The 22,177-nt window shown below is 42.4% G+C and overlaps 1 protein-coding gene across 5 annotated transcripts in view; it reads right to left on the reverse strand.

Moving 5' to 3' along the window:
• Positions 1–18,035: 18,035 nt before the first annotated feature.
• LOC131199916 (galactosylgalactosylxylosylprotein 3-beta-glucuronosyltransferase 1-like) overlaps positions 18,036–22,177 on the reverse strand; it is a 60,243-nt gene continuing 56,101 nt past the window's right edge. For 4 of the 5 annotated variants that reach the window (XM_058186200.1, XM_058186201.1, XM_058186198.1 and 1 more), the window contains one exon: positions 18,036–21,119. In XM_058186200.1, coding sequence (XP_058042183.1) covers positions 21,024–21,119 — 96 coding nt within the window. In that variant the 3' untranslated portion in view covers positions 18,036–21,023. The remainder of the gene's footprint in view (positions 21,120–22,177) is intronic. The other variant, XM_058186202.1, reaches the window with a different exon arrangement.

The raw sequence follows: 22,177 nt of genomic DNA on the forward strand, positions 1-22,177 counted from the left end.
ATAGATTAGGCATAATGAGGCCAATCCTGAACAGCAAACAGACACTGTCACAAAGCCCTTGCCAGATCTTATGGCAAGCCTGGAATAGCAGTCACGACTACCTAAAGCCCCCATCCAAGCTCCAGAGTCTAGGGGGGAGTCCAAACTCCAAAGTCCAAACCCCCATCCAAGCTCCAGAGTCCGGGGGGGTGGAGGATTCCCATGCATTGAGTGCCATCATTGAACACCATCACACACGCAGACCACCAAGGCAGAAATAGCCGGCCCATAATAGCCAACAGGTCCAGATAGAGTTCCAAAGAGAGAGAGAAAAAGATGGGGAGAGCCTGCTACGATCACTGCCACGGATAGCTCAGGCATCGTCCACCACCCCAACAAGACGTCTTCGCCTCCATGGCCGCGGGCGCCCCCCCCCCCACAATGACCTCCGCTCTGCAGGGACCCGTGGGGACCTCGACGGGGTTCTTACATTCCGTTGCTTAGCCAGAGCTCCTCTTCGGATCAGAGCTAAGCCAGGGCTTCCGTTGCTTAGATCAAGGTTAAGCCGGGGCTCCTGTGACCGTCAGCACCGTCACCACAAAAGATTGAAAAGTGGGCCGGGAAAACGCTGGAAATAGGCTGAAGAAAAGGCTACCTGGGAAAGGGCCAGAAAATAGGCCGGAAGATAGGCCGGAGCTTCACCGCCCCGCCCCATCCAACCACCGCCATTTCGTCGCCCGTTCCGCCGACTCAGCTCCTGGCCCGGCACTCAGCAACTGCAGACTCCACGAGGGCGAAAAACCCCTCACGCGGTTGCTGAGCAGTTCGCCCCTCTGGCTTGTCAAACCATGTCGACTAGGTCACCCGCAGCCGCTACTGTGATCAGGACATCTCGGCCAAGGCCCGCTCCAAGACATCATCAGGCATCCATATTGTGCAGAAAGATTTATTTATTTATTTATTTATTTTTTTATTTATTATTTAAATTTATATACCGCCCTATCTCCCAAAGGACTCAGGGCGGTTCACAGGCATATAAAACATCGATACACAAAATTAAAATAATCTTTAAAAAACTTATTCCAATGCCCTATCATTAAAAATAGAAATATAAATATTAAAATCAATTTAAAACCCCTATAAAATTTAAAATCTAAGCCAGTCCTGCACAGATGAATAAATGTGTCTTGAGCTCATGACGGAAGGTTGAAGGTCCGGAAGTTGGCGGAGTCCTGGGGAGCTCGTTCCAGAGGCGGGAGCCCCACAGAAGGCCCTTCCTGGGCGTCGCCAGGCGACACTGCCTAGCTGGCGGCACCTGAGGAGTCCCTCTCTGTGAGCGCCGCAGGTCGGTGAGAGGTATCTGGTCGCAGTAGGCGGTCCCGTAGATAACCCGGCCCTATGCCATGGGCGCTTTAAAGGTGGTCACCAAAACCTTGAAGCGCACCGGAAGGCCACAGGTAGCCAGTGCAGCCTGCGCAGGATGGGTGTTATGCGGGAGCCACGAGGGCTCCATCTATCACCAGCGCAGCCGCATTCTGGACTAACTGTAGCCTCCGGATGCCCTTCAAGGAGCCCCATGTAGAGGCGTTGCAGTAATCCAGGCGAGGCGTCACGAGGCGTGGTGACCGTGCATAGGGCCTCCCGGTCCAGAAAGGCGCAACTGGCGCACCAGGCGAACCTGGTAGACGCTCTCCTGGAGCGGCCGTCAAATGATCTTCTAGAGACAGCCGTTCATCCAGGAGGCGCTAAGTTGCGCACCCTCTCCATCGGGGCCAGTGACTCGCCACCGATGGTCAGCCGCGATTTAGCTGACTGTGCGGGATGCGGCATCCACAGCCACTCTGTCTTGGAGGATTGAGCTTGAGCCTGTTTCTCCCCATCCAGACCCGTCGGCCTCCAGACACGGGACAGCACTTGATAACCGTTGGGGTGGTCCGGTGTGAAAATACAGCTGGGTGTCATCCGCATACAGCTGGTACTTCACACGAAACCACTGATGATCTCACCCAGCGGCTTCATGTAGATGTTAAACAGAAGGCGAGAGAATCGACCCTGCGGCACCCACAAGTGAGGCGCCTCGGGGCCGACCTCTGCCCCCTGTCAACACCGACTGCGACGGTCGGAGAGATAGGAGGAGAACCACCGATAAGCGGTGCCTCCACTCCCAATCCCTCAATCGGCGCAGCAGGATACCATGGTCGATGGTATCGAAAGCCGCTGAGAGGTCTAATAGGACCAGGGCAGAGGAACAACCCCTATCCTGGCCCTCAGAGATCATCCACCAACGCGACCAAAGCCGTCTCCGTGCTGTAACGGGTCGGAAACCGGACTGGAGCAGGTCTAGATAGACAGTTTCATCCAGGTGCAAGGAAACTGATATGCCACCATACTCTCTACAACCTTCGCCATGGCGGGTTGGAGACGACGATAATTACCTAAAACAGCGGGTCAGGAAGGCTTCTTGAGGAGGGCCTCACCACCGCCTCTTTCAAGGCGGCGGAAGACTCCCTCCACCAAAGAAGCGCTCGTAATCGCCTGGAGCCAGCCTCGTGTCACCTCCTGCGTGGCCAGCACCAACCAGGAGGGCACGGGTCCAGTAAACATGTGGTGGCATTTAGCCTCCCCAACAACCTGTCCATGTCCTCGGGAGCGACAGGGTCAAACTCATCCCATACAATGTCACCAAGACCGCCCTCAGCCGTCTCACCCGTATCACCGCAATCTTGGTCCAAACCATCCCGAAGCTGAACGATTTTATCGTATAGATAACCGTGGCCTCCTACAATCTTTTTAAGAAAGAGTGCTACACTTTTGCATATCCCAATCATGTTTACCTGACCACATTGATAACATTCTGACACAGTCATGAAATCCTACCGGTTTGCACTGGTTCAGGTGAACCAGTAGTGATAAAAGCTACTGGCTGGTCCGAACTCATATTTCCAACGATCAGCTGTGTTGTGCTATTTAAAATCGCTAGAAAGCAGGAAATCTGCTTTCTAGTGAATCTAAATCGCGCAGCACAGCTGTTCTCCCCCTTGCTGTTCTACTTATCTTCCCAACCCTCCTTTTTCCATGTGCAGCGCGCTTTTGGCATGTACTGCATATGCATACACGCACAGCGTGCATTTGGTGTGCACTGCGCATTTGCACACAGCATACATTAGGCACGCACTGCATGCACATGCGCAGCATGCATTTGGCATGCAGTGGATGCATGCATGCAGCACACACTTGGCGTGGATCGTGCATGCATGGGCAGTGAATCAGTGGCAAACCTGGGAAGATTTCACCACTGTTCTGACATCTTTTTCTTGTTCAGTGAATGTTCCTTGTTTATGTTCTCAGTAATATTTTGTGACAAAGAGAGATTCTTTCCCAAATATGAAGTCTGATTGTTCCATATAGTCTTGGAATTTTTTTTTTACTGCCAGTGGATATACATTCCCATCCCTTCTAACTTCAAAATTTATCTGCAGAAAAATATAGAAAATATACAAAAATATAGAAATCAGAGTCCATGGAGCAACACAGCGTTGCAACAGAAAGCAACTCTTAACACCTGTTTGGTAGAAAAAATTTTTTTTCTCCTTTGACAAAAAGGAATCTTCAAAACAGCCTTTTCTGTATTCTGGAGTACTAAATTTTAATTATAATAAAGATGCCAAAGAGAGAAATGAGAACAAAAGAAAGATCATTTTTTCTTTCACAGTTTTGGAATCATAAGTGATTAGGAAAAGAATCCATCACATCATACATTCTTTTCTTAATCATAGACTTAAGAGTTAGAGCCATTTAGGTTATCAGGTCCGAACTTCTGACAGGAATACAGTATCCCTGACAGATGCCTGACTAACTTCATCTTGAACATTTCTAATGACAGGGAGCCCATCAATGATTAATGGTTCTTCTGTAGTCATTGATAGGAAGGTTTTTCAAATTATATATATCTCTCTCTATAATTTAAATCTATTATTCTATATTCTGCTCCCCGGGAAAATGTAGAGAAAGTCTTGTCTTCTATGTCACATACATTCAGGTATTTGACATAGCAGACATTTGACATATGATATTCCTCTTCAGTTTTTTCTTCTGGCTAAATACTTCTTATTTCTTCCATCAATCTTTGTATAATTGAGTTTCTAGTACTAATCTTCTGATCATTGTCCTTCTTGGAATTTGTTCCAGTATGACTCAATTTTTCCTAAAAATGTGGTGCCAAGAACTGGACACAATAATTTATAATAAGAAACACTCTTGCCAGTTAATTGGGTGTTTTACAGATATGTAAGCACTCTCTACAACCTTCGCCATGGCGGGTTGGAGACGACGATAATTACCTAAAACAGCGGGTCAGGAAGGCTTCTTGAGGAGGGGCCTCACCACCGCCTCTTTCAAGGCGGCCGGAAAGACTCCCTCCACCAAAGAAGCACTCGTAATCGCCTGGAGCCAGCCTCGTGTCACCTCCTGCGTGGCCAGCACCAACCAGGAGGGGCACGGGTCCAGTAAACATGTGGTGGCATTTAGCCTCCCCAACAACCTGTCCATGTCCTCGGGAGCGACAGGGTCAAACTCATCCCATACAATGTCACCAAGACCGCCCTCAGCCGTCTCACCCGTATCACCGCAATCTTGGTCCAAACCATCCCGAAGCTGAACGATTTTATCGTATAGATAACCGTGGCCTCCTACAATCTTTTTAAGAAAGAGTGCTACACTTTTGCATATCCCAATCATGTTTACCTGACCACATTGATAACATTCTAACACAGTCATGAAATCCTACCGGTTTGCACTGGTTCAGGTGAACCAGTAGTGATAAAAGCTACTGGCTGGTCCGAACTCATATTTCCAACGATCAGCTGTGTTGTGCTATTTAAAATCGCTAGAAAGCAGGAAATCTGCTTTCTAGTGAATCTAAATCGCAGCACAGCTGTTCTCTGCTGTTCTACTTATCTTCCCAACCTCCTTTTCCATGTGCAGCTCGCTTTTGGCATGTACTGCATATGCATACAGCGTGCATTTGGTGTGCACTGCGCATTTGCACACAGCATACATTAGGCACGCACTGCATGCACATGCGCAGCATGCATTTGGCATGCAGTGGATGCATGCATGCAGCACACACTTGGCGTGGATCGTGCATGCATGGGCAGTGAATCGGTGGCAAACCTGGGAAGATTTCACCACTGTTCTGACATCTTTTTCTTGTTCAGTGAATGTTCCTTGTTTATGTTCTCAGTAATATTTTGTGACAAAGAGAGATTCTTTCCCAAATATGAAGTCTGATTGGAAGTCTTGGAATTTTTTTTACTGCCAGTGGATATACATTCCCATCCCTTCTAACTTCAAAATTTATCTGCAGAAAAATATAGAAAATATACAAAAATATAGAAATCAGAGTCCATGGAGCAACACAGCGTTGCAACAGAAAGCAACTCTTAACACCTGTTTGGTAGAAAAAATTTTTTTTCTCCTTTGACAAAAAGGAATCTTCAAAACAGCCTTTTCTGTATTCTGGAGTACTAAATTTTAATTATAATAAAGATGCCAAAGAGAGAAATGAGAACAAAAGAAAGATCATTTTTTCTTTCACAGTTTTGGAATCATAAGTGATTAGGAAAAGAATCCATCACATCATACATTCTTTTCTTAATCATAGACTTAAGAGTTAGAGCCATTTAGGTCATCAGGTCCGAACTTCTGACAGGAATACAAGTATCCCTGACAGATGCCTGACTAACCTCATCTTGAACATTTCTAATGACAGGGAGCCCATCAATGATTAATGGTTCTTCTGTAGTCATTGATAGGAAGGTTTTTCAAATTATATATATCTCTCTCTATAATTTAAATCTATTATTCTATATTCTGCTCCCCGGGAAAATGTAGAGAAAGTCTTGTCTTCTATGTCACATACATTCAGGTATTTGACATAGCAGACATTTGACATATGATATTCCTCTTCAGTTTTTTCTTCTGGCTAAATACTTCTTATTTCTTCCATCAATCTTTGTATAATTGAGTTTCTAGTACTAATCTTCTGATCATTGTCTTTCTTGGAATTTGTTCCAGTATGACTCAATTTTTCCTAAAAATGTGGTGCCAAGAACTGGACACAATAATTTATAATAAGAAACACTCTTGCCAGTTAATTGGGTGTTTTACAGATATGTAAGCAATTTTTTAAAAAATTACTCAAAACCAGAGATATTCAATGAATAGTTTGAGACAAAAAAGCATAGAGTGCACAAACAATACCCAGGAAGGGATGGGAAGGGGGGAGAGAGCAGATTTTTAAAGCACTTATTAGTGCTGGTCCCTGATCCAGCATCTGATGCTGCTAATATTTTGCCATTATGCTTCAGCCTGGGGGCTTAGCAATTCTGTGACATATTGAGACCTGGATAACATCTGTGCATGCAGAAATAAGCATATGGTGATATTCTCCATCTTCTGCAGTCAGCAATACCTTCTGGTAAAAGGAACCCTTCCTAAGCAAGCTTTATCGCTGCCTGTCACTGACCCCTGTTGATCTATTGTGGCTAGCTAAAGCCAGCGAGAAACAGAGAAGGAATAGTACTAACAACCTTAGGTTTTAATGTACAGTTCATTATCTAGCCTAAATAAGTGTGATTAAATATTATTGTTTTGTATCTTATGCACATGCATATTGATACATGTTCTACTGACAATGGAATAATTATAAAAGGTAACATTGATCAATGAATAAATAAATATACTGACAATGCAACACAAATGTGTGAAGTATGGGAGATAAGCAGATATGCAATTCAGCTTCACAAGAATGTTAAAAACTCAGGTTGTTTTGCAGTATTTTGTTGCAGATTTCAACTTCTCTGTCTTTTAAATGAAAATGTCTACAAGATCTCAGTCATTACAGAAGTGAAAAAGAATCAGAAAGACGTTGCTTTCTTGTTTTCAAGGAATTTGCTTTTCATCATAAGCTTGTCATATTTTACTGTATGTATAAATATTTATAATACAGTTACATTGCAATATGCTTTTCTTATGTAATTGCTGTCTTTCATCATGTTGTGAATAATAGTTCCCCAAATGATATTATCACCACTATGGCCTATATACTACTAAAACTGTCATTGTCATGACCTTTAAATGGATGAAATGGTACATCATAAGGAAGCAATTTTTAACTAAGGTATCTCAGATGCACTAACTTGTAGAATGCAGCCAAAAGCCAGGACTCACAACACTTAAGGGAATGAAATTTGGGGAAGTTTTAACTGATTCACGTTACTGCTGGGGTTGGACGGCTGCAATGGTCATGGGATGAAATAGCAATAGCATTTAGACTTACATACTGTTATGTATTAACAGTTGTGCCTTTAAATATTTGGGCGGGAAATCAGCACGTTGCTGATTGGACGAAGCCTCCAGCAGAACTGTATAAAAGGAGAGGTTTTTTCCCCCAGCCCGTCGCTGGGTTCACCCTATATTAAAGAGCTGTTGTCACTACCCTGGTCTCCAGCCTCGTTACTTCCCGAACTTAACATTGGCGACGAAGGTGGGATCTCGAGGCTAAGGAGAACCAGAACCGAGCTGAAGCACGCTAGTCCCGAACCCAGCAAACTCAGGGCAGAATGGCAAACACGCCACCCGCACCGTACAACCCGGGCAAGGAGAAATGGGAACATATATGACCCGTTTGAAAGCTTTCTAGAAGCCAACGAACTACAGGATCCCTGATAACCGAAAGGGCTTATTTCCTAAGCCATTGCGGGCGGAGTGTCGAGATTGCGGAAGCCCTGGCAGAGCCAACGCCGATACAATCGGTATCGTGGCCGACTCTGCAGACTTTGCTGAAGAACCATTTCGCACCGGCGCCGTCCAAATCGTGCAGCGGTTTGAATTGAGCGTAGACAGATGGAGGCGAGTCCGCCGGTGACTACATGGCGCTTTAAGAAGGCGTCCAAGGACTGCGGATACCGAGACTTAGGCAGTGCTACTCGAGCAACTCATCCGAGGGTCAGGACATCCGCCTCGGCGGCGACTGCTAGCCAGGAGCAACCTGACACTAGCCACCGCTCTGGGCGAGGCCAGAGCACACGAAATCTACTAAAGCAGCAGAGACTCTGCAAAAGCCTCTTCAATCCAAAGGCGGCGCAAAGCCAGCGCCAGTACACCAGGAGGAGATTCAGTCCGAATCCGAAGGTGAGGCGAGGATGAGAAGGGTCTGCGGACCGAGAAACGCGACACTGAGGACCGTGGCGAGTGCGGAAGCTGCGGAGGGCAGCATCAGCGCCAACGCTGCAGGTTTAAAGGCGCAACATGCGGCGGTGTGGGAAGAAAGGACACTTAGCTCAGGTTTGCAGGCGGCCCAACCTTCCGCCGAAAATTCAAATCGGCCAATCAAAGCGGAACCGGAAGGCGGCCCGCGATTGGTTCAAACAAGAAAGCGCAGTCTAACCAAGCGACTGTCATTATAGGCGCGCCTCAACCAAAGTGGAAAGAAGATTTTCACAAAGCCCAAGATCGAGGGAGTACGGTGCAGGCTTGAAGTGGACACGGGATCAGCGATCACCATCATGTCCTGGGACACCCTGGCGAAGTCGCTGCCGTCCGTCGCGGCGCCATCTGCAAGCACAGCGGCTACAGTGCACGACTACCAGGAATCGCATCCCTGTTCGAGGACCACCTCCGTCCGAGTCGAGTACGGCCCTCACAAAAGACCCTGCCCATCACGATCGTCGAAGGAACTCTGCCCAGTCTGTTGGGACTAGACTGGTTTCGTGCCCTGGGCATGGGAGTGACTGGCATCTACAGAAGTGACTGTAATTTGAAAGACATTCTCTTTAACGAGTTCGAAGATGTCTTCAAGGACTGCCTGGGCAAGTACAAGGGACCCCTATTTCCTTCAACTTAGACCCCAGGTAGCCCCATTAGGCTTAAGGCGAGGAGAGTCCCTTTGCCCTAAAACCAAAAATTGATAAGGAGCTGGACAAGCTCATAAATCAGGGGTTTTGGTGCCAGTCGATCACGCAAAGTGGGAGGCAATCGTCACCCCATCAAATCGGACGGGTCAATTAGAATTTGCGCTGACTACAAGGCGGCGCTTAACAAAGCCTTACAGAAAAGCGCTTACCCGGTTCCGTGGTGCAACATTTATTGCACTCTTGGGGCAAGGGCAAGTCTTTGCAAAGTTAGACTTGGCCCAAGCCTACCAACAACTGCCAGTAGCGCCCGCACAGCGAAGCCCAAGCGATTGTGGCGCACAGGGGCATTCAAGTGCACCGATTGCAATTTGGGGTTAGTGTGGCACCAGGGCTGTTCCAAAACCTGATGGAACGACTACTGCAAGGGCTCCCAGGGGTAGTTCCCTACTTCGATGATGTCCTAATTTCAGGGGAAAACATGGAGGAATTGGGGGAGCGGTTAAGAAAGGTCTTGAGCATTTTCCGGACAGCCGGATTAAAAGTCAAGACAAATAAATGTCAGATAGGGGTCGAATCGGTCGATTTCTTGGGCTACGGATAGACAAGAAAGGAATTCACCCTACTGAGAGCAAAGTTAAGGCAATTAGGAAGGCTCCAGCGCCCAAAAACAAAGCAGAGCTGCAGGCATTCCTGGGATTGGTTAATTTTTACGCGGTCTTTTTGAAGAACAAAGCAACCGTTGCGGAACCGCTGCATAGGCTCTTAGGGAAAAATACTGTTTGGTCTTGGGGAAAGTCAGAAAATAGGGCTTTTGAAGCAGTAAAGAACCTGCTCTCAAGTGATAGCCTGCTCATCCAATATCACGACTCACTACCCCTAGTGCTGGTTTGCGATGCGTCCCCTTATGGGGTGGGGGCTGTACTCAGCCATAGACTTCCAACCGGCACAGAAGCCCCTATAGCGTTCTACTCTAGAACGATGTCCTCCCCAGAGAGGAACTACAGCCAATTAGACAAAGAAGCATTAGCCATTGTATCAGGGGTCAAAAAATTCCATGAGTATGTCTTTGGGCGGAATTTTGAAATCGTGACTGACCACAGACCGTTACTGGGATTACTGGCTGGCGACCGGCCAACGCCTGTGGCACTTTCGCCACGTTTGACTCGATGGACTATATTTTTAGCCGCTTACTCATACAAGCTGCAGCATCGACCGGGGAAAGAAGTGGGGCATGCAGACGCGTTGAGCCGATGCCCACTGCCGGGCGACGAAGACCCCACCCCGGGGACACCCATCCTCCTTATTGACTCGTTGGACTCTGGCCCAGTCACATCAAAGGAAGTGGCTCGGGCATCATACCGGGACATTGTGTTAAGGACTGTACTCGGTTGGGTACAAAGAGGGTGGCCCGCTGCGCCGGGCGAACGGTTCAAAGAATTTGTTAAGAAACGTGATGAGCTCTCGGCTCAAGGGGTGCCTGTTATGGGGTGATCGTGTAATAATTCCTGTGAAGTTAAGGGGCAAGGTATTGGACCTCCTCCATGAGGGTCACCCAGGCATCGTGAGGATGAAGGGGTTAGCTAGAAGCTATGTATGGTGGCCACTCATGGACGCAGAGATTGCTGAGAGGGTAGGGAAATGCCAAGCTTGCCAAGAGTCCAGACCGCTACCCCCAACAGCCCCAGTCAGAGAATGGGAAAAGCCCCAAGGGCCTTGGTCAAGAATCCACATTGACTTTGCTGGCCCCTTTCACGGCCAAACGTTCCTAGTGGTGGTGGACGCATTTTCCAAATGGTTAGAGATCATACTTATGAAGTCCACCACAGCGAGCAGTAATCGCAACCCTGCGCCACCTATTCGCAACTCACGGGTTGCGGACACTCTGGTGTCCGACAATGAGCCCAATTCACGGCAGCCCAGTTTGAAGAGTACCTGGCAGAGGAAGGCATCCGACATGCCTCTCTGCACCTTTCCACCCTCGTCGAATGGCCTTGCAGGCGTTCCGTCCGGGCGCTAAGGAGGCATTGTCCAGGCTCAAGCCAGGTGACTGGCAAACAAAAATAGACTTTTTCCTAGCCGTCCAGCACAGAACCCCAAGCACAGCCACTGGGAAAAGCCCAGCCGAATTGCTAATGGGACGAAACTCCGGTGCCCACTTGACGTTTGAACCCCATTACACACCGAGGGTTACAAGGGGAGCTAGAAAAACAAGGGAAATGAGCATAGGCGACGGGTGTGGGCCGAAACTATGGGGACGGCCCTAGTTGGCTCGCAGGACAAATAACAAAAGTAACAGGGCCAAAATCGTATGTGGTAGAGCTACCAGACAACCGAATGTGGCGGCGCCACATAGATCAGTTAAGGAAACGAATAACTGACCAAACCAACCAACAGAGACAGGTAATGACCAATACCACTTTGAATCCACAGCTGACAATGACCGGGAGGCGCAAGACTTAGCTGAGGTCCCAGAGTTCCAGCGACGCCATCAGGTCCCCGAGGGAAACAGCAAGGAAAATTCCAAAATTAATCCAAGGCCGGATGGCCAAGAAAAAGAGTCGGCCAATAATCCAGAGCCCGATGGCCCAGAGAAAGAGCTGGGAGGAGAAAACAGCCCCTCCGACCAGCTCAAAACACCACCCAGAACTGAACCGCGCAGGTCAGAAAGAACTAGGAGACGCCCAGGTTATTTGCGTGACTACGTCGAAAAATAACATGTAAATAAATATGTAAATAAGACCAAGTGTTTTCTGGGAGGGGAGGAGTGTTATGTATTAACAGTTGTGCCTTTAAATATTTGGGCGGGAAATCAGCACGTTGCTGATTGGACGAAGCCTCCAGCAGAACTGTATAAAAGGAGAGGTTTTTTCCCCCAGCCCGTCGCTGGGTTCACCCTATATTAAAGAGCTGTTGTCACTACCCTGGTCTCCAGCCTCGTTACTTCCCGAACTTAACACATACCACTTCACAGTGCTTTACAGCAGTGGTGAAATCCAATTTTTTTTATTACCGGTTCTGTGGGTGTGGTGTGGCTTGGTGGGCATGGTGTGACTTGGTGGGCGTGGCAGGGGAAGGATACTGCAAAATCTCCATTCCCACCCCACTCCTGGAGGAAGGATATTGCAAAATCTCCATTCCCACCTCACTCGGGCCAGCCAGAGGTGGCATTTGCCAGTCCTCCAAACTACTCAAAATTTCTGCTACCGGTTCTCTGAACTACTCAAAATTTCCACTACCAGTTCTCCAGAACCTGCTGGATTTCACAGCCCTCTCTAAGTGGTTTACCAAGTCAGTATATTGCCCCCCAACAATCTGGCTCCTCATTTTACTGACCTCGGAAAGATGGAAGACTGAGTCAACCCTGAGACGGTGAGACTCGAACTGTTGAATTGCAGGCAGTTGAAGTGGCCTGCAGTGCTGCATTCTAACCACTGCACCATCATGACTCTTCAAATCTGCTTCATTTTGTATTTTTTACTGTGGTTTGATGAATTGTCCAAGCCAAGAATACAATATTGTGATCTATTTGTGCAAGTTGAAATTCTTAACAAAAATGAAGATCTAGAGCTGCATATATTGAAGCACATGATCTATGATCTATATTGTAGCAGAAACTCAGCATGTTGGAAAAATGGTAAATGCAGTAAGGGATATCAGAAGCCATGCAGGGAACATACAAGATGTGGCTGGCAATGATGCCTATCCTAGCCAATGGAGACGGTCTTCAGAAATGGGAGAATATGAAGGACATCAAGCATGACATACTATTAAAACTTTGGTTCTGACAACTTAATTGAGCAAAATGGTGCAAACTTTTTAAATCAAGGTACCTCAAATGGGCTAACTTACAGAATGCATCCAAAATCCAGGACCCATGACTCCCATAGAAATTTGGCAGATTTTATAAAACATTCTAGGACAAAAATATGTTCATAAAGCAATTTATGACATAATACCAAATATCATAAAAATTATTTGCAGATATTTGAGTGTACTATAGAATTCAACAGATATGTCTCTGAACGTATTCCAACATTTCCAGTAAAGGCAGCGTATTAGAAAAACTATCATTGTTGAATGTATTGAGGAATCTGATAAAGGAATATCTCTGAAAGAATGACTGAATGAGAGAGAGAGGGAGAGAGAGAGAAAGAGACGGAAGGAAGGAAGGAAGGAAAGAAGATAGATCTATGTGCTATTCAATTCAACATAGGCTATTTGCAAGGCAGATACATCTCTGAATATCTTCCAACATTTCAAGTGAAAGCATTATATTAGAAGCTAATAGTTAAAGGCATTGAAAAAATGGTAAGGAAATATTTCTGAAACATGTCACAGATTGTCTAGTTTATTTTTTAAAAAATGAATATGTCTCTTATCATTGATCTCCTTTTGTTCCTTCTCTAAACACCAAATTCTTTTCATTAGATAATATATTTTGGCAACATGGTATCCGAGCACGGAAAGAGTTTTAATCTAGATGAAGGATGCCTTCTTGTTTCGCCAACTTCTTTTGTTGTAGTAGTTGTGGTGAGTCGAACAAATAATCTCATTGAAATGATTCTCTAAAACAGTCTTCGCTTTTGTGATTATGTGAGAATGAGTTTGCCAGAATATCTTTCCTCTAGCATTTTCTGGCTTCAAAGATTTATTTGAACATCTAGGGTACAAAACTGCTGTCACTGTAGCACATTTTTATTTCTGATATTTTGCAAATAAGTTTGGCAGAGGGAGAAATGAATTTGTTATTCATGAAGAGTCTTTGAATACACAAATATATGCATGATTGGAATTTGATTCTTTTCCCTCTTTTATGAATACACATATTTTCATGAAGCGAAAACAAGAAAATTGCATAGCCATGTTGCAATATGGAATTTATTTTTTGGTATTTGTGTACATTCTACAGAGGAATTATTGAGTCTGTCATCTGCACCTCTATAACTGTTTGGTTTGTTTCTGCAACCCAACAAGACAGACACAGACTTCAGAGAATAATCAGAACTGCAGAAAAAACAATTACTACCAACCTTCCATTGAGGAACTGTATACTGCACAAGTCAAAAAGAGGGCTGTGAAAATATTTACAGACCCCTCGCATCCTGGACATAAACTGTTTCAACTACTACGCTCACTGCACACCAGAACAACTAGACACAAAAACAGTTTTTTCCTAAATTCCATCACTCTGCTAAACAAATAATTTCCTCAAACTAGTTACTAAGTCTGCATTACTATTAATCTTCTCATCGTTCCTATCACCCATCTCCTCCCACTTATGACGTTATGACTTGTTGCTGGTATCCTTAAGATTTATATTCACTGTTTCCTAATAGGATTTGATTGCTTATTTGTTCCCTATGGTATCATTAAGTGTTGTACATTTTGATTCTTGATTAATGTATATTTTCTTTTATGTACACCGAGATCTTATGCACCAAGACAAATTCCTTGTGTGTCCAATCACACTTGGCCAATAAAGAATTCTATTCTATTCTATTCTATTCTATTCTATTCTATTCTATTCTATTCTATCCTATCCTATTCTATTCTATTCTATTCTTCAGACATATAGGTGGTTTTTTAACAAAATATTTTACAACACTGGAAACTTATTTTTATTTCATTGGTATTTTCTCTTACAAGTCTTTCAGCATGGCCATCCCTGGGGAGACAGGATTATGGATTATGAGGGAGGAAAGTAAAAGCAGACATTTTAGAAGTAAATGCTTCTAAATAATCTCTAGCACACTTTGGTAGCAAATTTCTATCTTCTATGCTACCTGTATGCCTATCGTCAACCTGAATTTTTTTTCAAATCGGCATAGCTCTGAAAAAGAAACTACAGATGCAATCTAAAAGATGCTTTTGTAAACTGAATGGGGGAAAAAACCTATGAGGAATCTGTTGTTTCTTGTTCAGAGCAGAGAATTCATGGATCAAGTAGGCTGAATCCTCTCTAACCCCAAATCATTTGCTTTTACATAAACTCAGTTTACAAATTAAAAGATAAAGCAACTACAAGTCTACTTCGTAAAAGTATGGCTTTTGACATACACACATGCTGTGTGGCCTACACATCAGTTGAGGTTTGTTTAACCTCAATTTAATAAACCACAATTAGTTGCATTTGCAAAATACACTGTCTCATATATTTGTGTATGTATATATGCGTATCTGTATGAGTATATTCAGACTCCCTCAATGAACAGATCTGCATGTGCATGCGCGCACACACACATAAACACATAATTTGACACAAATATATAAATCGAAACAGTATCTCCTTTTCTATTATTTTTCTTTGCAAATTCCAATCCCAACAATTTTTCTATCAAGCGCACACAAACTAACACATTTTTGATATAAATCAGCCACTTAACAGCAAGAATTCTCAGACTTGTGACAATACAGCAGGAGTTATTTGGTGAAAATGGTGAGGATTGCAAATGACATAAGGAAACATCATTTTGGAATGGATAACGGTGTGAAGAGAATATTCACTCTTGTATCAAAGAAGCAGGTTATTAGAAATTCATATACCCCTGAGTTACTGAGTTAAATAATATTAATGAGTTCCAGTTCTAAATTCAACAGATTCAGGTTTTACTGCATAGAAGAGACTGCCTTCCATCTGATTCCTCCCAGATTTCTTTCTAGCTGTCAAAAATAAAAGCGATTCGGTGAACAGGGTACATTTTTTCATTATGTTCACCATTTGTGTATTATGCTCTTTGCTAATAGCCCAAGATGAATCGTTGATGCTACATAATGAGAATGGAAGATGTTTTTTTTTTAAACACGACTGTACATGCCAAGTTTTGGAATGTATGACTCATCAAACTTTAATGGAGTCAACATTTATTCAGCTAAATTTGGGGAAGGTCATAGTTTTTGCAGAGGTAAAACAATGACGTAAACATTACCTCAGAAGACATTGAGAGCTTATTCACATTGCCTATGATTAAAATGTTCAGAAGTTGTCCTATCATCAGAACATTCTGGCAACTGTTTCTGAAGGGCAGAATCCCTATTAATCCCTCCTCATTGCCGGAATGTGTTTTTCTGCTTCACTTGGTTCTGGTGGTTTAACCTGGTCCATTTCTTGGTTATGTTCAATGTTCAATTGTGACTTTATTCTTTCCCCCCACTTCCTATGGTTTTTATTTAATTGTTTCCATGTTTTTAATCATTATTTATATTGTTATCTGCCTAGAGTCATGTATCTAACTCCACTAAATAATACTAATAAATATTGTACTTTGATGTAGCTATTCCAAGTAATGTGCCTTTTACAAATGACTGGTGGTGATTTTTCAATGCCAATGATGTTCAAGTGGTGATTCAGATGTTTTGGGATTGCACCCTCAGTGCTAATACCACTGATACTATCTTCTTCTTTCACAGTTCTTCTTAATATTATTCATTTTTGTTTTCCCCAGGTTACCCACTTTTCCCTGTGCAAATGATAATATTTAGTTTCATCATTTTCCAATCGCTGAAAGTAGCAGTGTTTTACTCTCAATTTTCAATAGATGTTTACGGGCTAGGATGAAATCCTTAGATGATTGGAAAAATGTTAAGTATTGGATTTTAAAAATAGCATGGCAAGAAGTAGGAAAGTTAAAAGAAAAAGGTTGGTCTGGGTTTTGAATTAACCTTTTATTTACAAAGTAAGAAATTATAGATATATCTTTCTGTATCTATACCTGTGTGTGTGTCTATATATATGCAATAAAAATATAACTTCTGATTAAAATTATGGTAAGAAGTCTTGGTAATTATGGTAATATGGTATTAAAGGCCGAGTTATAGTCTATAAAAAGCATTCTGACATCATTCCCAGATTTCTCAAGAGACCTCAGTGCAATATGAAGAGCAGTGGTGATAGTGTCACCTGTCGACTTGTTGCTTCTATAAGCAAACTTGTTGCTTCTATAAGCAAAGTTGATCAAAATTTGGTCCTGTCTTCCACCAAATTTCGATCAACACCAATAGGAGCGGGTTTCCTCTTTTAAATTCTTGCCATCATTAGTCAAGACCTTACCTGGAAAAACGACACATCCCTGGTGGTTAGTAAGGCTCAACAGAGACTTCATTTCCTTAGTCCTGTAGAAAAATCAGGTGGAACAATGGCTGATGACTTCTTTGTATCGGTCCATGATAGAAAGTGTCCTCACATACTGTATAACAGTATGGTACACTGGTTTAACAGCTGCAGACAGGAAGGCACTAGAGAGAGTAGTTAATTTGGCACAAGAAACCATTGGTTGCCCCCTAACATTGCCAGGTCTCGCTGTTTCAACAGAGTAAGGAAGATATTTAGGGATGATTCACACCCTGGCCAGTGTCTTTTTTCACTTTTACCATTGGGCAGAAACAGGAGTGAAATCTACTTACCTTCCTTACCAGTTCAGAAGTGCACATGTCATGTGTGCGAATGAAGCAAGTGTGTGCGTGCGTCACCTGTGCATACAGACCTGCCAATGCGCAGAAGGTAAAAAGCACATTACTTCCTGGTTAACACCAGGAAGTAATGACACCCCAGGCAGTTGGGTGGAGCTTTGCTTTGCCATCACTACTGGGTCGCCGAACCACCGGCCACAATCGCTACTGGATCGTGTAATCCGGTCTGAACTGGGAGCATTTCACCCCTGGGCAGAAGACACAGAAGTATAACCAGCTGGACAAACAGGTTTAAAAACTGCTTCTACCCATGGACTATCAGACTCTTAAATACAATTAAATGGGACTTGGGAGGCAGAGAATAGATGGGGGCGGGACCAGTCAGAGGTGGTATTTGGTATTTACTCCAAAATATTCAAAATTTCCGCCACTGGTTCTCCAGAACTGGTCAGAACCTGCTGAATACCACCTCTGTAGTGTAGTGTATATTATGTATATACCATGATATAAGCTCATACACCAGAGTAATATACATGTTGCACAAAATATGATGCATATATGGAAATGATTAGTTTCCCCCCCCTAACTACTTGCATAAGGATTATTCTTTATGTTATTCATGTTGTCTTGTATTCTTGTATGGACTGCACCAGTAGAGGCTAAATCAATTTCATTGTAAACATGATGTACAATGACAATAAAGGCTTTGAACTTATGATTATGGAGTCAGTATGTTTCCAGTAATCCAACAAACTATTTGTGATAAGTTGTTCTTGGAACTATTGGAAATAAGAAATACCAACATATTTCCTTTATTGAAACCAAATGGGCAAGAGGCTGTAGCAAGAGAAGCACATACAGGATACCAGTTATCTTCATGTGATGTTTTCATTTTATATTTATCAATAGTCAACATAAATAAGCATTAAAGTGACTTGCTAACACTCTTTCTTATTTTGGCGTTGATTGGTATTGTGGATTTTTTGTGTTATGTTTTTTCTCTGACAATACAGAGTATTAACAATTCATGAAATTCACGGATCAGAACAATGGCTCCGTGACATACCCAAGAGCTTTTCTGTACAGTACTTTTTAAACAGTTCAATTCTTTCACATCACATTTCTCAGGAAATTTTACAAACACCCTTCTAAATACGTCTTTAGTGGCTGCTGTGGTCACACCTCACATAGCTCTGGGTTCCAGTAACTTTCTTTTCACTGAACCAATTCCATTTGCTCCCTTGTTGTAATAGAAGTGGAAAAAAACTTTTGTCTTCAGCCACACACTTCTTCTTTTTTTTCATTTTGTAGCTAATCATTCAACATTGCACAAAAGAAAGGCAAGTCAGGATTGAACTTTGGGAATTTGAGATATGTTAAACGGTACCAGCTGTAAGTTTGGAAGCTGTTTTCAAGTTGTGCTCCTTTTTCTCTGTGGCTCAGTAGATTTCCATGAATCTTAGCCTTCCTGGTGTTTCCACCTCATTCCCTTCCCATTGTCCTCTCTGCCTTTCTACATCTGAGCTCTTTAGGCAAACTCAACCACTGACTCCAAAGTAAGGGTATACCAGACTGAACCATTAGCCCAAATAGATTGTGATTAATTTTATGACTGGTGGATAACTTTCTTCTGATCAGGTATATTTTAATAAATATATTTGTTTCCATGGAAGGTTGGGCATATGGAAGTGATGTATTAATATTGTTAATAGGCTAGGTTGAAATTTTTGGCCTATTCTGGAAGCTTCAATTTGGTGCTAAAAGATCCTCCTCTCTTTGGGAGTTTATATCTCATTATCATATGTGGTTATATTGCTTCAGGCAAATCTGACATGTCATTTAGCAATTTTTATTAAGTAATAAATAAAGGTATCTTATGCTAAGTAGAAATAAAAACAAAACACCCCAGAAGAAGATAATGGCCAACAAATTCCTTTTTGGCAGTGTTTATTTTTGTACTTTACTTTTTTTTCTTACTATCAACATAAATAGGTGCAAGGTGGGATCTAATAATTAGTTCTCAACTATTTTTTTTTAAAACTAGGTAATATTTTTAGACACTTCTGAGGATTCTTCTGGCCACTGAGTTCTATTATGAGATGACACTCTTGGTTTCCCTCAAAGGAGTAGATGGTAAGTGAATTGAAAGGTTTGACAACCTTTTTCTGTCAACTTTAACTCCCACATAGTCTCTTTTTCCTTTAAATTATATAGACATTTCAGCAGTGAGTAGAAAAATTGTAATTCCCTGTTGAGTTTCAGATGAATACAGGGTGGAAGAGAAATAAAAATATTCTCCATAAAAATAGCAGACAATCCAGGTTAATACAAATGAAATACAGTAGGCAGAAAAGACCTATGTTATAAATAAGTCAAGAAATAAAGACACGTTCTGACATATCTCAGAATCATACTCTGAATTGGCTCAGTTGCTAGAAAATGTTCTCCTTCAGTTTCTTCAGTTACAAGAACTTAACACATACAAAACATCAAAAGTATGGTGTTTTTTTTGAAGTGAGCACAGCCCACCTTAAAAAAAATTTTTTTGTGCTTTTACCAGCCATTACATTTTTGGCCCTTATATCTCCCCACTCACTTTCTCATTTGAATTCAAACTTGCTGATGACCTATCAACTCTTTATTATCTGCAGATATGATTGCTGATTGCTAATAAGTATTTCTGTTTGCAACTGATGCTCACAATTGAAAAAAATAGGGATAGGGATAGTGGCTTTTCCTACTGTTTGTGAATGTTCACTTTTTAGTATTACTTTTAAAAAAATTTGCTTTCATCACATCTATTAAGCTAGGAGTCCATGGCTCAGTATAAGTAAACATTGTCTATTCACTCCAAGCATGGCTTGGTTGGAGTCTGTATCATTCCACATAGAGTTGAAATTCATCATGCAGCCGCATTGACAGTTTAAGAATATGCTAGATATTTACAAAGCTACAAAGACTAAAGAAAAATCTTTCTAGATTGGACCAAAGGAATACTGAGATTTTCTAGTTCCAAAAGTAAAATCATAACTAGTTCTGTCTGACATATTGCCCACAAACTGAGAACTAAGTAGCTGAGTGCTTCTTATTGTCTCTATTTCTCATGACAAAGATTTATCTATATAGCCACAGGACATGATGTTGAGTTGCTGATGCTGAAGTTCTCAAACTTGCTACTTCAGTTTATCATTCAGATTCAAGAGGAACTAGTTGATCTTGGCTTGGGTATGAAAAAAGGAACGGATGCTTATCTCATTCTCCAATAGACGTCTTCATGATCTTCCAAGCAAGAATTGCCCACCCAGATTCTTTCAAACAAGAACTCCTAAGCCTAAAAGAGGTTTTAAGTAATTCTGAGAGTGACTCTTTCTTTCTTGCAATCGTATGGAATATTTCACTGGGACTAGGCAGGAACTAGTTCATTTTGAACTCCCATTATTTGGACTACATTTGCAAAAGCTGATGTCTTAATACATATTGCAAAACAAAGCTTCAAACGTGCGGATTAGCAAAGAGAAATTTCACCCCTTACTCCAACTAGGCTTTTCTTAACAGTATCCCAAATGGGATGTTTACAGAAATGCTTCTGTTCTTGAAAAATGTCTTCCAACACAGAAATAACAATGAAGAAACAGGTCCTCTTAGTTGTGTTGTGAATGACTAGAATATAGAACAAATGGCCTTGAATTGACTTTGTTTCTTTATTCCCGGATTTTAGAGAACTTAGAAGTTGGTAAATGCAATACAAATGTGGATATTATTCTTGATTGTTGTATCAGTATTCTGCTGATCATAGACACGTGTGCAAGAAGTTGCTATCTACAAAATAAACAACAAGAAAGGGAATTTTTAAAGGGCATATATAAGCATATACTATATTCTTGGACAGATTCAGCAGAATTTAGAATACAAAGAACTACATAAATTCATGGGAGAATTTACACTAGAACAGTATAGTTTTCATCCAAACCACAAACCTCTTTTTGACACAAAAAGGAGAGCATGCCCAGAGCTGATTTGCAACAATTGTTCTGATGCTACATTACTAATTTGATTTTTATCCCTACCTATTCCCAAGAAGCATAAAGCCATTAAAAAAATTCATTACAACAAGACTGTCAATCAGCATATTGAAATGAGAAACATTGGTCCAATAATCCTGGATTTCTGACATTCCATCATATAGAAGATGTTTTAGAATGATACCATCCTTTAGCTGAATGCAGTTCATAATGGCAACAGAAATGATATTGAAAAAATTGAGAAAGTGAAATTACATGTTGCTCTGGGAGCAGATAATATATGATACATTCAAACTGTTTCTTTCTTAGCAAGCTTAGTCTTATACCCTACCCCCTTCTCCTTGCTCAAGAAGTTTACTCTGGGTTTGTTGTAGATCCTTATTTTTTTTTCCTGAAGTGCAGAGTCTCCAAATATGAAATATTTCTGCTGCATCAACACTGGGAATAGACAATGCACTCAGTGTTGGATAAGGAAATTTCCTTTCTATTTAAGGTGTCTTCATGGGTCAGTTAAGGAGACTGGGGAAAATGTGTGAGAAGAAGGATGGAGATGGAATTAGTCACTTTTGACAACGTATCTTCTTCACAAGGTCCACCTTGATCATGGTATCATTCTGTCACTTTGGCAGTCTGATCTTACATTGGAAGAGCTGCTTTGCATTAGAAAATATATTGGAATTTCCTATATGAATATTCTGGTTCAAATGTAGGAAGAGCCTGAGGGACATCAGTGACCTACACAACTCTACCTGGTATGCTGCAGGATTGCTCTCTCCCATTTATCCATGGAGCTATGTGCCTCCATGGCCATTTTTGCTTTGGCTTCTAGAGACAAAAGAATATCCCCAGCAAATT

The sequence above is a fragment of the Ahaetulla prasina genome, chromosome 5 (genome assembly GCF_028640845.1).
Source record: "Ahaetulla prasina isolate Xishuangbanna chromosome 5, ASM2864084v1, whole genome shotgun sequence".
NCBI classification, from domain to species: domain Eukaryota; kingdom Metazoa; phylum Chordata; class Lepidosauria; order Squamata; family Colubridae; genus Ahaetulla; species Ahaetulla prasina.